The sequence below is a fragment of the Pyxicephalus adspersus genome, chromosome 5 (assembly GCF_032062135.1).
Source record: "Pyxicephalus adspersus chromosome 5, UCB_Pads_2.0, whole genome shotgun sequence".
Taxonomy (NCBI): Eukaryota; Metazoa; Chordata; class Amphibia; order Anura; family Pyxicephalidae; genus Pyxicephalus; species Pyxicephalus adspersus.
In genome coordinates this window covers 81510008-81524269 of record NC_092862.1, presented here as the reverse complement: position 1 = coordinate 81524269, position 14262 = coordinate 81510008, and the positions used below count along the sequence as shown (strand labels likewise).

The 14262-nt window shown below is 42.6% G+C and overlaps 1 protein-coding gene across 4 annotated transcripts in view; it reads right to left on the bottom strand.

Annotated features, from left to right (window-relative positions):
* Positions 1-14262, bottom strand: part of COL15A1 (collagen type XV alpha 1 chain) — a 493232-nt gene that overhangs the window by 292501 nt on the left and 186469 nt on the right. For all 4 annotated transcript variants that reach the window (XM_072411944.1, XM_072411942.1, XM_072411943.1 and 1 more), the window contains one exon: positions 4290-4427. In XM_072411944.1, the coding sequence (XP_072268045.1) occupies positions 4290-4427 (138 nt within the window). The remainder of the gene's footprint in view (positions 1-4289; positions 4428-14262) is intronic.

Genomic DNA, 14262 nt, shown 5'->3' with positions numbered 1-14262 from the left:
GTATATAGGTCCCTATAATAATCGCCAAAAATCTGAGCTGTGTGTTCTGGGTCATATCTCCCCCTGAGCATCGCGTATAGTCTCCGGTGTGGCCGCAGCTGTTTTATCTCTGGCCATTCGAGCTAATAATGTGTTTGCTTTATTACGTTTATCATATTATCTCTGATGTGTTTATATTATGGCTCTCTCAACTTTGTCCAAATCAATATCTTTCAATTGGTTGTGAACTGCAATGACTTTATGAAGGGTAGGTACAGAAGGGTTCTCTGGTAATGCCCGCTCCGAATCTTTTTACTGTGCAGTTGATTTCTCTTAGCTATTTTATCCCTTTTAAAGGGGGGGGGGGGGATTCTTTGATGCAAAGCCCTTGAAGAACAGCTTTATAAGTTTCTCAGAGAGAGGATAATTTGGACACTGAATTGAGATTTTCCTGAAAATACCTGTCAAACTCCGTCTGTAATGCCATTTGGGTAGGAGCATTTGAGAAGATATTCATTGAGTTTCCAATGGCATTTCCAATGGTTTCCAAAGGCATAGTACAATAGCTTTGGGAGTATCATCATTTTCTCCATGTTTATTTTCCCAACCATGAAATAGGATGAGAGTTCCATCCTATTTGTAGGTGCCGGCTTCGTAGGTGCGAATAATCTTGAAACCTAGGTACCCTAAATTATGTGACGCCCAAGTAAAATGGAAGGATTCCTGGAGGGATGAGTACATTAGTGAGGGCAGATTTAAATAATGTGCTGTGGATTTTCTTTCGTTCACTACTAGACCTGATATCTGGGCAAACTCTGAGTATAATAAATGTTTGGGAGGCAGATTGGCGGCTGGGAAATGGTCAGGAGTATGTCATTAGCAAATAAAGTTTGTACATATGTTGGTCTATCTCCAAACCATGAACATTTGGGTTTTCCTAATCATTTGAGCTAATGGTTCCTGAGCCAAAAAAAATAAAAGTGGTGACAGGGGACATCCCTGACAAGTGCCTCTACAGATGGGGAAATTGAAAAAATAGTAGGAGGAACATCTAATTCTCGCGAAGGGTGTGGAATAGAGTACTCTTATCTATGCCATGAATTTGGATTAAAAACCCTACTTGGGGAGGACATAGAACAAGTACTCCCAGGACAAAGAATCAAATGTTTTTAGGATATCAAGTGCCAGTATTATTCTTAAGGTTCTTTATTGTTGTATTAGCTGTAAAAAACTAATGATCTTCCTGATATTCTCTGGAGCTTGTCTGCCTTGAACAAACCTGACCTGTTCCTTATGTATGATGGTACCCAGAAACCTGTTAAGTCTAGTGGCTAAAATTTTAGTAATTTTACATCAATATTTAATAGGGATATCGGTCTATAGTTGTGCTGATCTAGTATACCCTTGCCTGATTTCGGGAGCAACACGACATGAGCTAAAAAGAAAGACATAAGGTGTTGAGGATGGTCCCCCATAAGGTTTAACATGTCCACCAGTCTGGGGGCCAAGATTCTTGGAATTTTTTTGTAGTACTGGGTAGAAAATTCATCTTGCCCTGTAGATTTGTTGGTTCTTAGGGTTTTATTCACAGCCAGTGCTTCCCCTGTAAAATTATCGGCCTCCATCAGCTCGGCCCTGCGTTGGTTTCGAGTTGGGAGTAAGATATTTGAGAAGTACTCATCAGCTGGTTCAGCGCTAAAATTCAGGTAATAGTACTATTGGAAAGTTTGAGCTTTATTGTTGCAAAATGAGATTTAGGCTTAAGTACTTTAGCCAACATCCACCCACCCAGGCTTTTTTGCCCTCGCATAGTACTATCTCTTGGACCATCGGATTATTTTCTCCACCTGGTAATTTAACATTGCATCAGCTCCATCCTGGTCTGCTGTCTTTCTTTATACAAGTGCTTAGATGGACTTTGCTTCAATTTGGCTTCCAAGTGCTCTAATCGTTCCGTGAGTTAGTCTGTTTTTAGATTTCTACCTTTTTTTCTGGTGCGATGCCATTTGAATCAGAGAACCTCTTTTTGTCACCTTATGAGCATCCCAAAGAGTAAGGGGTGAAGACACTAAGGAACTGTTAATATCGAAGTATCCTCCTCACCATGGCATTGTGTCATTTAGGCACCAATGAAACTCTGTGGAGCAAGGAGTTAGGGAGGTACACTCAACCATCAAGGGAGAATGATCGGATCAGGAGGTAGACAGGATTTTCGATCTGGACACCAGGGGTAGAAATTGCTGTGGTACAAAAATATGGTTATTACGAGTAAGAATGCTATGCTAAAAAGAATATATGAATAATATGTATAATGCTTGGCATTGAGATTGAGATCTCTCCATACATCACACAGGTTGTACTGTGAGAGTAATTCTGAAAAAGCCTTTGAGTGGGGGGAGGTTAGTTTGGAGGCCCTAGGGTCAATGAACAGGGAATGATCTAGTTTCGGATCTATGATCATATTAGAGTCTCCCAATTCACAGCAAGGGAACCACAGAAGGGAATTTATGAAACATCAGTAGCACTCCTCTCTTTTTTTTCATGAAAGACTGATTGGAACACTTGTAAATAGTGTTTGTGAAAATACTTTAGACATATACCCTTGGACCAATTAGAGAATCTTGTCTCTTATAGGCCCAACATTCCTGCAGGGATAGAGGTAATAAATAATAAATGTAATAAATACATGCTTTCCTTCTGTATGTTAGGGGAGTTAAATCCCTGCACAATTTGGGATAGGATCACTAGTTTATTTGACACCATGTTTGAGGTATTTTATGGTTTGCTGTGATATGTTACCCAGGTTTTTCCCATATACCCTTGTCATTCTCACCATGTCTCCTAATGAGGATTTAATAAAGGGTAAATAAAATGTGTAAAACCAGGGGAATCCAACTAAAGTAGGGATGTGTAGTCAACCATCTGGTGAGAGGGACCCACTTGGCATGAGTGATGATCTCTTGGAAGGAAAATGTTTGCATTTTGCAAATCTTTCCCACAATGGTGACATGCGGGGAGATCTTTGAGGCCTCAGTGGGGATCTGGTGGATGGTGAAGCTTCTAGTGAACGGAGCTTTAGACGTTCAAAATGTTCCTGTGCTTCTTCAGGTGTAGAGACAGTGTGAAGTTGATTGTGGTAGTTGAACACCAGCTTAAAGGGGAAGCCTCCGTGGTATTTGATCTCTAGTTGTTGCAGAGTGGAGAGAGTGGTATTTGATCTCTAGAGTGGAGAGAAAAGGCTTGAGGGCCTTCCGCTTCTGGTTGGTCTGGGGTGCAAGATCTGCGTATATCTGGTAGGAATGTGATTGGAAGGTGGGATCCCACTTGTTACAGGTCATTTTTTTTATCTCCTCCTTAATTTTATAGAAAGTAGGTTGCAATATTATATCTCTGGGAGGGCTTTCCAACTTCTTAGGGCCTAAAGCATGGTAGATTTGATCGAATTTCAATCTTTCCAAAGTAAATCCAGGTAAGTCCACAATAGACCCAGGGATCCCCTTGATGCAGATGTTGTCCCTGCGGTGGCGATTATCCAAGTCACTAGGCTAAGAATAGCTGTCTGTAGATCTGCCTAGAGTGTATTGAGATCTTGTTCATTTGAATCAATCATCATTATGTTGTCGTTCATTTTATGCTCCATATCTTTGATCCTGGAGCCAAGTTCCCGGATCTGTTCATTCAGTCTATGTGACAGCTCGTCAGTGGCTTGTGAGAGTTCCTGCTGCAAAAGCTATTTACCTCTCCAGCAATGCAGCATCCCTGCAGTCTGAACTTGGTTGTGCACTTGTCAGTGATAGAGAGGAGCTGTTTCTAGAGTTGTCATCCAAGTTGGATTTGAAGTCAGGGGAAGCTGCCTGTGTATTATCAGGCTGCTCATTTCCACCATTTTAGGCTCTGACTGCATGGACGGAGTAGGGGGGTCCGCATCTTCGCCATTTGTAGCTGCAGGTAAATTTGTCGTTCCATGAGTCAGGGAGCGTCCTAGACCCCCTGAACACGACTGCTAAATCAGCTATCCACTCAGGAGTTGGGAGGCTCAATCAAATGGCAGCCATCTTGGGACCCACTAGGGCATGTTAAAGAAAAGTCTGATTCTCTGTTTTTTAGATAGAGCCCAATTATTACTTTCTTTTAAACACTTTGTTAGGATTCTTTTCTTGTTTAAAGATTAGTTATTTTTTTTACTGTCTCTGAAAATGTTGCTAAACTGGTATGTAGATAAATTCAGCATTATCCATTAATATACAGTTCACTAAACAATATATTGTGTATATGTAGTATCAAAATACACGTAAATGTTATCAACTTACTGGTGATCCAGGCATTCCAGATTTTCCATCTTTACCATGCTTTTCTGGTGGGCCCCTATTTTCAGCTTTAGAACCTGGTCTTCCTGGCAAACCTGGTGGTCCTGGAGGCCCAACTGGCCCTGGCAGACCAGGCAAGCACTTTGGAGAAATAAAGAAGTTGTTAGCACAACAAATCAAATGGTTTTGTTATCAAATACAATCAATTCTTCTATACCCTAAATGCTTTCTGATTTTTGACTGCAATGGAGTTCTTTTCCTCTTTCGCTAGAGAAAGAAATGCCACAAAACCAAGGGCCAAGAAGCTACTCTTAGGTATGTGTTCTCTGTGGTACAAGAATGCACCGTGTCTCTTGAAAGGCTCACTACTCACCACTGTCATTGACAGGTATAGTAGGGTTCAGCCAATCTGGCACCAGAAGCCTTCTATCTGTCGACAGGTATAGTAATGTTGTATCGGAACATAGGTTGCTTAAATTCTGAGTATCAATCTGCGGTTGGAAAAACTAAAATCTAAAGTCGCCAAATTGATTCAGAAGGCTTTCCCAAACAGGTAGACAAACAATGCAACCAACTTTAATTCCTAGCCTACTGAATCTATTTGGTTATGACTTCTATATTGGCCATTTATAATATTTCATGAACAAAACCTTTGATGTTGCCCTCCTAAAAATGTGAATGATCCCCCTATTTCCCACCAGTGCTAAATATTGGAAAAAGTTCCTGTCAACTGACCTGCCCAAGTTGCTCACCTTATATTAAACCATAACCAAACTGCTAAAAATACCTGTAGAGTATGTTTAAATATACAATTACAAATATGTAAAAGAACAGAAAGAGATGGGGATCAGAGGCTCATAAATTATTCATGTATTAATAGTAAGGTCATTCATACGTAAGTACATAGCAATCACGTTATATATAATCGATTCCGTTATATCAGCACAGATTTGAGATATTCATGATAGACTATATTCTGCTAACACATACAATTAACCGTTCCAGTCAATTTGTTCCCGACACGTTTCACCTGGTAGGCTTCTTCAGGGGTATGCTGGGACTATGACGGTTTACATATGTTCGAATATATATATGTACAGAATAATTGGTTAATCTCTTAGTGAATAGAGTACTGACAGGCGGCAGCAGCAACAGCATCAGGAGGAGGTGGTGGGCCCTGAGACCGAGCATGGACCGCATTTGTTACTAGCATCCAAAGCTGGGTGTAGTGCATTGTCAATGACACCCAGAAGTGTGTAATATAATTATAGTGAACGGCGTAGGGACAGGCGGCAGCAGCATCAGCATCAGGAGGAGGCAGTGGGCCCTGAGACGGAACGTGGACCGCATTGAAAACTGGTATCTAGAGCTGGGTGTAGTGCATCATCAATGACACCCAGAGGTGTGTAATACAATTATAGTGAATAGAGTACTGACAGGCGGCAGCAGCAACAGCATCAGGAGGAGGCGGTAGGCCCTGAGGCTGAGCGTGGACTGCATTTGTAACTGGCATCTAGAGCTGGGTGTAGTGCATCGTCAATGACACCCAGAAGTGTGTAATGCAAATATTGGAAATTTGTGATTAAACATAGAAGGGCAAGACCAAGATGTTTTGTGCGCCTGCACTGTTGCTGTGGTCTGTAGTGCTGGAAGCATTAGGAAGGTAGACGATATTGCTAGTTTGCATCATGAAGTGGATGACATGAATGCCAACCCTCAATTTTACAATACTTAGCTGAAATATTAGGCAAAGGCAATGGTACCTATCAGTGTGGCAATACTGGGGGTTTTCCTCTGTAGTTTGTTGGCCTCCAGGAAGCAGCAGAAATGTAAAGTAAATTGCTAGATGGCACAATGGCAGGCATGACACAGGCGAAGAATGCCACCCTTGGATGTTGTGATAACTACCAGAAAAATTCCAACCGAGGCAGGCTTAGCTGACAGGGTGTTTGGTGATAGGCAGACACAGACTCAGCACAGGAGCAGTGTGGGTTCACAGAGACCTCTTGATTGGCCTAGTGAGTCCTTGTGCCAGTCAATCAGTGATATCTGCAGCGGGAATATGATAGTTGTTAGTAACCCACCTTTCGTTCATTTTTAAAAAGGTGAGGTGATTGACATTTTCCGGCGACAGTGGTGATCTGTTGTCCGTTACCACTCCACCAGCAGCACTGAAGGTTCTTTCGGACAGAACACTGGATGCGGGACACAAAAGAACCTTTATGGGCAGCACAGTGGCTTAGGGGTTAGTGCTCCAGCCTTTGCAGCGCTAGGTCCCAGGTTTGAATCCCAGCCAGGACACTATCTGCATGGAGTTTGCAGGTTCCCCCCGTATCTGCGTGACTTTCCACCAGGTACTCCAGTTTCCTCCCACATCCCCAAAAAAACACGCAGTCAGGTTAATTGGCTTCCTCTTAAATTGACCCTAGACTACATTAATGACATTTGACTATAGTAGGGACATTGGATTTTGAGCTTCTTTGAGGGACAGTTAGTGACACGACTTTGGACTTTGTACAGCGCTGCGTAGAATGATGGCGCTATATAAATAATGTGTAATAGTAATAATAATAATATGGCATACTGTGCCAACTGCGGGCAGATTTCAAGCCTGTTGACCCAAAAATGAATGGCATCATGACAGGCATCCTCCTCATAACTGCTTTTGTCAACACCACCACCAACAGCCAGAAAAAAGTAATCGTGCACCATGCGCTTCATTGATGGTTATCCCCCTGCAGTTCACTTGTTTTAGGTGGCCGCATCATGTTTTGACAGGCATCCAGAAAATCCCCCCTGCCTTGGCCTACACTTTTGGATGTGTACAGCCTGTTGCCACTACTGCTGCTGCTGCTGCCGCTACAGGAGTCTGTGGAGGAGGCGGTGTCCGCTTGAGCTCTCTGTGTGGAATGTGGTGCGCCAAACTCCTCACACAGCCGGTCTCATAGTATTCTGCTCAGGCGGGTCACCTTTTCTTTTTCTTGCGCCGGGTTGGGTAGAAACTGTGACATTTTGTCTTTGTAGCGGTGATCCAGAAGGGTTGCCAGCCAGTAATCATCCTTGTTTTTGATGCTGCAAATGCGGGGGTTCCTCCGTAGGCATCGCAACATGTCGACACACATATGAAAGGGGGGTTCCCTGGGCTCATCTTCCTCCTTATAACCCACCTCCTCCTCTTCAAGTGGCAGCGGTTCCTGTTTTTCCATCGCCCACACAATGCCTGGGGTGTGAGAGCACATGCGGGTTGGACAGGTCCTGTCCAGCAGAACCAACATGGTCTCCCTTATCATCATCATAATCATCTTCCTCCTCCACCTCCTCTTGAACCTCCTGATGCTGGCCAGTGTTCCTTCTTGCTTCTTCTGATGCTGGCTGTGCACTATGGAGTGTAATATCAGCCTCATCCTCCTCCCTATTTCTTCCCCTTCTTTTCCATCGCCACTTTCCATCAGGCCAGAAAGATGAAAGAGTGTTATCAAGCAGAAAGATGATGGGAATAACATTGCTCTAGGCTGACCGCTCCTGACTCACAATGTTTGTGACCTGCTCAAAGGGGGCCATCTAGTCACAGTGTCACAAATCAGTCTATGCGGTGGAAGCCTCTGTTGGCGCTGGATCTTTCCAAGCGCCGTGACGGCAGTAGGGTAGGATCGGCGTACATGACTGCAGATGGAGCGAGCCTGTCTCAGTAAGTCCTGCAGTCCTGGGTACGTGCAGAGGATCTTCTGCACCACCAAGTTCCATACCTGCACAAAGCAGGGCACATGTGTTATGCGGCCCATGTGCACCACAGCCACAAGGTTGGCCCCGTTGTCGCACACTACGTTGCCTGTTGTGAGCCGGGAGGGCGTCAGCCAAGCCTCAACCTCTCTGTGCAAATTTGTGTGCTTGAGGGAGCCGCAGTGTTCTCTGCTGCTGGCCTTTCAGGAGAAGTGTCGAAAAGAGAAGGTTTGCCAGGAGAAGGAATGAAGGAGGCAGAGGAGGGAGAGGACTGGGGTGGCCCATGCTTTCCCACCACACCCCTCAGCGGGGGTACCAGGTGCTGCAGCTATGCAAGGCCACACCGTGCCTGGTGTTCCAGCTGTCCATGGTGACGTGGATTTGACTAGTCACCGAGAATGCCAATGAGCAAGAGAGGTTACCCATATCATGTGCATGTAAACTGGGAACAGCTGTGCAGGAGAAGTAATGCCTGCTTGGCATATTCCACCAACGCTGGGCACAGGCCATCAGGTCACGGAAGGGAGCCCACAATGCTGTACAGTAGTAGCTGCAAGGCCAATAGTTTGGCTAGAGGTAAATTGAGTTTGATGACTCTTTTGTTGGTTGGGCCCATAGCCTGATGCCTTGTGCAGAGCTCTGGTAGAGTGGGATGAAGGTACTGAGAGCTAGGGAAGCTGAAGGGGTCACTGGAGTACCCATCTTTCGGCGACAAATGTTGTATTTGGTTTGTGGTTCTTGAGCATGTGGGAAAGCAGGGATGTTGTACCCAAATGTGATCCAGCCTGGCCTCTGCAAATCTGCCTGTGGCACAGGATGCAGATTGCTATGCACCCATCATCATCTTTCAGCATGAAAAAGGATCACACTGGAGGGGTGTGTGCAACCACTCTGCTGCTCTTTTTCTTTGCCTGCCTCGGCGTCTGCTGGGTGCCCTGCGTCTGCTCCAGCTCCATCTCCCCCACAATCACATCGTCTCTGACTGTTCCACTGCTTGTGCCCACTCCTCTATGTGTTCTTTGGGACTCACATGAGGCAGATTTGTGGCCCCTTCTATCCCCAGTCTGTTGCTGCTGCCTTTACTCTACATTTGTTTCGGAACTGCTGCTAGCCCTTACACGCATCGGTGGTTCCCAGGTGACATCATGGTCGTCATCATCATCCTCTTTTTCATCTAAGCCAACCTCTGCAAATGCAGCCACTGATGCAGAACCTTTGCCCAGCAAGTGCTGACCATATTCTCCAAGGGTCACAAAGTCTGCCTCCTGCTCTAAAATTCACAATGACAGATCCTCAGGCTGTTCGTCAAACAACAAGGGAGAGTCATCAGGAGGTACAGGCACATTAGCCACACTAACTCCTGTCTTTGCTCCGGTCACGGCTATGCTAGTTGCTGCTGCAGAAGAAGAGTCTGCTGCACTTAAGACCCCTGAGACCCAGTCCACAATACTCTCAACAAAGAGTGGCTGAATGATTGTAGTACGTCCTTTCAATAAATTTACCATTGTACTGGTGCTCGGCACACATCTCAGACCTGTTTGACAACTTGTGCTGCTGCCTCCAATGTTTTGCTGCTGCTGCTGTCCTACAGTGGCGGACTCCCAAGGAGTATGCCCCCTGCCAGATGTGGCAGGTTGCCCAAGGCCACGCCTTCCCCTGCCTCCACCGCTCATCTTTTACTTATTCGGGAAAAAGATAGCTTGATAGATAGCAAGTGGGATTAGAATAAAATATCTTTATTTTTTTGAGAGAAATACAGAAATTTTTCTGGCTTTTTGACAGATAGCAAGTGGGATCAGAATAAAATATCTGTATTTTTTTTTTAGAGAAATACAGAAATTGTTCTGGCTTTTTTGATAGATAGCAAGTGCTATCAGAATAAAATATCTTTATTTTTTTAAGAGAAATACAGAAATTTTTCTGGCTTTTTTTATAGATAGCAAGTGGGATTGCTTAAAAAGTGAATAGGGAGTCCCTTGTAGTGGGAGGGTGTTAGTCCAGTGTTTATTGATATTAGGTCTCCATAAAGTTATCGGACAAATAATTGTGGTTACACTAGTAATAGTACTTATGTCCAAATAAGTCAATAAGTAGTGAGGGAATAATTTTAATAATTACCTCCTTTTTCGCCGGTATGTAGTCCTCTTACATGCCCAAGTACATGCCCCAATAATTGTCAGTACTATACTCATACACGTAGTGGACTTTATTAATTTTTTACATAGAACAGCCCTCATTCGGCTTCCCACTAGGATATTCCTCTGATGTAAATAGGTCTTACAGAGGACCAAGCGCCAACCTCCCCAGCTGGTGCCCTGCTGCTCTATGTATGGGGGGACAGAATACATTTCTACCCCCTTCTTGGACTTGCCCTTTTTCTCCTCCATACGATCCGCTATTTCTGCGGATTACTATCTCATCACAGAGAGATGCCTGCTTAAAAGCCAATGTTCTAACGAAAAAATCTACCAGGAGGCATGTACAATGACTTCATCCTTAGGAAAGTTTCACAGCTGTGTTTGTGTATGAATGCTGCATGTCACAAACTGGAGCCTTACATCTCTTCCAGTACAAACCTCCATATCTCTTAAACAGTTTGTCAAACCAACTTGAAATTTTCAGGGTACGCAGGGGACACTCATAGCTAGCAGAAGTCTACATTTCATCTCCCCACCTTTAACAACTTTCAAAATATTGGGGTCATAATTATAAAAAATAGTTAAAATTGAACATCATGGTTGCTGTTTTAAAAGTAAGTCTAGAAGACCGAAATTAAACATACAAAATTATAGACCCCTGGGGCGACTTACATGGCAAGGGGGAGCGAACCCCAAATTTATACCTACCTGTCACAAAACTAGAAATGTCATCTTACACTACCCTGTCCCCTTCCCTATTTTGAACCCCATCTCTTGAACAGGGAGATGTAAAAAAACAAAAATGTAGGTGCAAGTGGGGGACACCTGTGACAAACACACCCTAAAATTTCATCGCTAAGGCATCATCAGAACATAAAGAACTCTGTCCTTCAAAAAATCTACCCTTTTACACATTGCTGGAGGCTTCTGGCACCTGAACCCCAATTTCTCAGAAAAGCGGGGGTACAGGTGAATAAAATTAGAGGTGCTAGTGGGGGACATGTGTGGCTAACACCCCCTAAACTTTCATCACTAAGGCATCGTCAGAACATAAAGAACTCTGCCAATCAAAAAAATCCACCCTGTTACACATTGCTGGAGGCTTCAAGCACCTCAACCCCAATTTTTTTTTAGGAATTGGGGGTAAAGGTGAAAAAAACAGAGGTGCAAGTGGGGTAGACATGTGGCTAACAACCCCTAAAATTTCATTGCTAAGGCATTGTCAGAACATAAAAAACTCTGCCCATTAAACAAAAATCTACATTGTTACATATTGGTGGAGGCTTCTATCACCTGAACCCCAATATCTCTCGGACAGGGGGCTACAGGTGAACAAAGTTAGAGGTGTAAGTGGGGGACAAGTGTAAAATAACACCCAAAGAACTTTGCCCATCAAAATCTAAACTAAACCCCAATTTTCCCAGGAACGTCAGGAAAGTTTGAAAGCTGTGTCTGTCATGTTCTGCAGCCTTACATCTCTTCGAGTACAAACCCCCATATCTCCTAAACAGTATGTCGTACCGACTTGATTTTGGATTTTCAGGGTACAATAGTGGACCCTTATAGCTAGCAGTACTACAAATTTCATCTCCCCACCTTTAACTTTCAAAATATGGGGGTCAAAATAATAAAAACTAGTGAAAATTGAACATCAGGGTTGCTGTTTTAAAAGTAGGTGCGTCTAGAAGCCCGAAAATAAACATACAAATTATGAACCCCTGGGTCCACTTACATAGCAAGAAGGTGTGACCCCTAAATTTATACCTACCTGTCAGAAAACTAGAAATGCCATACTACACTACCCTGCCCCCTTCCCTATTTTGAACCCTATTTTCTCTGGAACAGGGAGATGAACAAAACCAAAAATGTAGGTGCAAGTGGGGGACACCTGTGGCTAACACACCCTAAAATTTAGGGTGCTAAGGCATGGTCAGAACATAAAGAACTCTACCCATGAAAAAATCTACCATGATACACATTGCTGGAGGCTTTTAGCACCTGAACCTCAATTTCTCAGAATGGGGGGGGGGCATGAACAAAACTAGAAGTACAAGTGAGGGATACTTGTAACTAACACCCTCTAAAATTTCATTGTTAGGCCATCGTCAGAACATACAGAACTCTCTCTGCCCATCAAAAAAATCTACCATGTTACACATTGCTGGAGGATTCTATCACCTAAAACCTCAATAAAGAAAAAGTAAAGAAAAAGAAAAAGCCGATTTACTAAACACTTTCTTTTAGCTCTGTGTACACAAAGAAAAATGGCAGAGCTCAAATCCAAATTCATAATAGCAACGTTACTGCCTTAAATGGTTCACAATGGCTTAAAATTGATATGACTGAGAAACAGTTGGGCAAAATCTCAGTTGACAAAGCACCAGGACTAGATGGATTACATCCAAGTGTCCTCAAAGAGCTGAGCTCAGTTATTTCAAAGCCAAGTATTTCCAATTTTTAGAGACTCTCTAATCATTGGCATAGAACCAATGGATTGGCAAAAGGTCAATGTGGTACCTATCTTCAAAAAGGGAGCAAAATTATAACCAGGGCTTAAAGACCACATCCAGAGAGTAGTGATTAATGATTCATACTCTGGATGGTCAGGTTATTAGTGGTGTACCCTATGGTTCAGTTTTGGGACCTTTACTGTTTAACATCTTTATACATAATATAGAGTTTTTGGATTAAAAGTACCATTTCTGTGTTTGCAGATGACACCAAACTATGTATTGGAATGAAGTCTATAATCTACAAGCAGACCTGGATTTACTGTTTGATTGGGATTGGTGGAAAATGACATTTAATATAGAGAAATGTAAAATTTTGCACTTGGGGGCTAACAGCATGGGTGCTTCATACTGTCTAGGTTGAAAACATTTGGGGGAGTCAGAAATGAAAAAAGGATCTGGGGGTTCTGGTAGGTCATAGACTTAATAACAGCATGCAATATCAAGCTGCTATATCAAAAGCTAGCAAAATACTTTCTTGTAATAAAAGAGGGATAGACTGACAAGATGGGGACATAACTCTGCCCCAGTCTAGCAGAACGATCCAAAATTCTCACCTTATTCTACAGGAATTTGAAGTATTTTTTAGTGAACTAAATGATTCTTCCTACCCTTTTTCTCTAGTGGCAGTGGATATTTTCCCCTCTTTTTCTTTCCCACACCTAAATGTTTAACACAGGTTACTTTTAAAGAAACTATTTACTGTGGAGGAAGTCTAATGCCATAAAGCTACTAAAATGTAATAGTGCTCTGGGTGCTGATTGTATTTTCTATATCCTTTTACAAAGAAATTTAAATTGAAGTTAGCTCTGTATTTGGTATCATTTTTCAATTATTTACAGGAAGGTAGGAGGAAATTGACCTATATTACTGTCATCCCGAAACCAGGTAAAAATTCATCCTTAGTCGGCAATTATCGCCCCAGTTCTTCGATTAACTGCAAATTAAAAATCATGACTAAATTATTATTACTTTGGCTTAATTATAAGCATGAAATACCCATGACCAAGTAGGTCCTAATAAACAAGCACTGAACCAAACAAGAGGATCTATTGATCTTGCTTCTGCAGTAACCTCCAATTGGTCTTATTATTAGTAATATTAGTATTTTAATTGTATTTTCTCTGGTGTTGACTTTCTCTTCTCTCCCTCCCCTCATTCTGTTCCCCCTATGTTGTTCCTTCTTGTAAGGTACCATCAAAATAGTTTTGATATAAATATTTGCACTAATGTTTCGCTACAACATGTTTGTATGTTATCTGTAACTTTTTCATATTGAACTTTGTTTTTTTTTTTTTTTTTTTTTTTAAACAAAATGTAATGGTTAGCTCTCCATCATATAATCCAAGGTTAACTTCAGCTCAACATAAACTGGCTATTTTTCTGGTTTTAGCTGCAAAACAAACTTGGCTTTGAAAACAAGCATATATGCCTGAAAACAACCATATATCCATATGAATGTTTTCCTAATGACTCCCAACCAATTTTTCTTAAAACCTGGGAACCATGGTTTTACTTTGCTCTCTCCACCTCCTGTCTAAGATTTTTCTGATTACTTCTTATGTACCCTTTTCAACCATGTGTTTCCAGGGTAATTCATTTTATTTC